This window comes from Oryza brachyantha, chromosome 3 (assembly GCF_000231095.2).
Source record: "Oryza brachyantha chromosome 3, ObraRS2, whole genome shotgun sequence".
Classification (NCBI taxonomy): Eukaryota; Viridiplantae; Streptophyta; class Magnoliopsida; order Poales; family Poaceae; genus Oryza; species Oryza brachyantha.
In genome coordinates, this window is record NC_023165.2 from 13,390,148 (window position 1) to 13,392,866 (window position 2,719).

The window sequence follows — 2,719 nt, forward strand, 5'->3', positions numbered from 1 at the left end:
GTATGAAAGAGTTGGCGGAAACACAGTTCGTTTTAGTTAATTATATGTGTTGTAGATAGACATTCGGCTAAAAATGTGCAATTTCATGATACAGCTATAATCAGCGTCACTCCAAGACATGTTTTATTTTGCTATAGTATATAGCATATCCCTCAAAAGGCAGTGAACATATATATGTCAATGGCCTTCTTGCCCTATCGATCACGTACGTATGAAGAGATCGAACAAGTGCGCATTCTTCTTTCATGAGCTGCAGGTAGGGCTGACGGCGAAGGAGCTCACCGGGAAGGACTGCTGGATATTCTGGGCCAGGAAGGTGAGCTGGTCGCCGTCGCGGTCGACCTGCCTGATCCCGATCCAGGCGTACTCCGCCTGGAAGCTGACGCCATAGACGTCGTGGACCGCGCCGGGCTGGACGGTCCCGCCGAAGTTGGTGCCGAACCGGAACTTGAGCTGCCTGCCGGCGATGGGGACGAAGAAGTCGCAGAGGAAGGGGAGTGTCGCCTCCAGGTGCCCGTCAGCACCCAGCGTGTACGACTGCACCCCCTGCGGCACGAGCCCCTGCGGTAGGTTGTTCTGCTGGAGGACGTCGTAGACCGTCGTCGCGGAGGCGGCGTGGAGGAGGATGCCTGCTGCCATGACGACGACGGCGATCAGATGCGGCTGCGCGGCCATCACCTCTGCAGGATCGGATGAAACTAGCTGTCTCTCGATCGTCTATTGTAGACGTGTGTGCTAAATCTGATCTGATGGGCTGCTATGTTATGGGGAGGCACAGTGCCTTAGGTGTGTATATATATTATCAATAATCGAGCGGTTACTAGCTAAATCCAAAAGTTTTGATTAGCATTTTATTGCATTTCCTTTATTCGTGCACTGCATGCGGAATTAACTTCCCATCAAATTAAACGCGTTGATCGCGATTTGAATGGGAATCATCGGCCGTATCGTTAGGAATATGGATCCTTGATTACTTGCTGAATTTATGTAAATGAAAATGTACTATAAGTGATCTCATTTTCTATATTTTACATATCGAGTAGTTAGGATATGCCCGTAACGCGTCTGTATTTTTTTATATATAAATAACTACCAATATACCCGTAATAATGTTATTGTTTTATAATATTTTCATTCATGCGTTATTTAATTTTGTTAGTTAAACTTTTTTTTTCTAAAATAGATCTAATTGCATCTTAACTCGATTCAAGTCATATATCAAACATACATGTGCTAACATATGGTGATATTTAATAATAAAAATCAAAAGATTGAAATGAAGTTTATGTTTTAGATATTGCACAGATTTATGCATGCATAGTAATATTCAATCGAATGAATTTTATAGTTATGTGTACTATCCACCATCATGTTATTAAGACATGTCTATATAAAGATATACTAAACACTCTTTTTAAAGACACGTGCATTGGTTCTTAATACAATACAATTAGGATCTATCTTCTAATTCATGTAAACTAAAGTATTTAGAAAAATTTGTGTAATCCTAGTAAACAACGTTCTTTTACCACAATCTAACAGGAAAAAAAATATTATATACAATTAGTCATAAATCTTACATGCATGTGTATACTGAAGTCCTAGAGAGACAGCGTAGAGGGGGGTGAATAGGTGTCCTGAAAAATCTTTCAAATCGCAGCGGTCAGTACAGGGGCCGGACCATCCGGGCCTATAGCCGGACCGTCCGGTCGGCACTCTCGGGTTGGGCCGAGAGCTCTGGCCGGACCGTCCTAGTTAGTACACCGGACCGTCCGGTCAGTGAAAAATGCAGACTTGACAGTCTACCTTTTTGGTGATGTTCCTGGGAACGTGATATGATTATGTGTGTAATAAAACAGCAGAAAGAATGCAGGAACAAACAGAACACGAAATCATAATAACAAAGACACGAGAGATTTATCCCGAAGTTCGGATCTTTCGATCCTACTCTCCGTTGAGGCGCTCCTGCGAGCGGGATCTCTCTCGATCCTTTCCCTCTCTTGGCTTCCTCCCACAAGGCCAACACGGGTCTCCGAATTCACAACTAGGGACTAACAACCCCTTCGATTGACCACCAAGGTCAAGATCAAGGCAGCTTGCCCAGCCCTAGATTGTAATTCGCTCTACCCTGTAACCTTCTATGAGAAAGCACAAGAATCCACTATCAATCTTAACTATTCCGTTACGAAGGTTAGGTACCAACCTTCACAACTTGCTCCCGGGCGTTCCACACGGATCGGAGGCTCGCGGGCGACGCCTATCCGTCTAGGAGATCAATCTCCAAGAGTAATAGGTCACCTTGACTCCACATGCATCCATCAACGCCCGAGAATGAACACTCTATTACTCACTAACCTTAACACTCTCTCTAAGACATGATCCAACGATTAATCTCTCTAGGAGGTGTATTGGGTTAGTGGGGAGGCTTGAGAGGTGCTAAACTTGCCCTAGCAACCAGAAAACTCGAACAGAAAGCCTCACCAACGGCTAGATCTCAAGAGCACTTTTTATAGGCTGGCAGACATCACTTAGCCGTTGGAAAAGAAACCTAACCGGACTGTCCGGCTAGGGGGTCGGACCGTCCGGCCGGCACTTAACTCACTCTCTTAGAGCAGTGGCGGGACCAAGGACAGGACCATCCTGTCACCGGACAAAGGGCCGGACCAAGCAGAAACCGGACCAAGGACCGGACCGTCCTGTCACCGGACCAAGGGCTGGA

The 2,719-nt window shown here is 45.6% G+C and overlaps 1 protein-coding gene across 1 annotated transcript; it reads right to left on the reverse strand.

Annotated features, from left to right (window-relative positions):
• Positions 1–243: 243 nt before the first annotated feature.
• LOC102703765 lies at positions 244–675 on the reverse strand. Its single transcript, XM_006651401.3, has one exon. The coding sequence runs from the start codon at positions 673–675 to the stop codon at positions 244–246; it is 432 nt and encodes a 143-aa protein (XP_006651464.1).
• Between the last annotated feature and the right edge of the window lie 2,044 nt (positions 676–2,719).

Excerpts from the sequence above, each read along its gene's own strand:
- LOC102703765 (XM_006651401.3), bottom strand. The coding sequence starts at position 675 with ATGGCCGCGCAGCCGCATCTGATCGCCGTCGTCGTCATGGCAGCAGGC.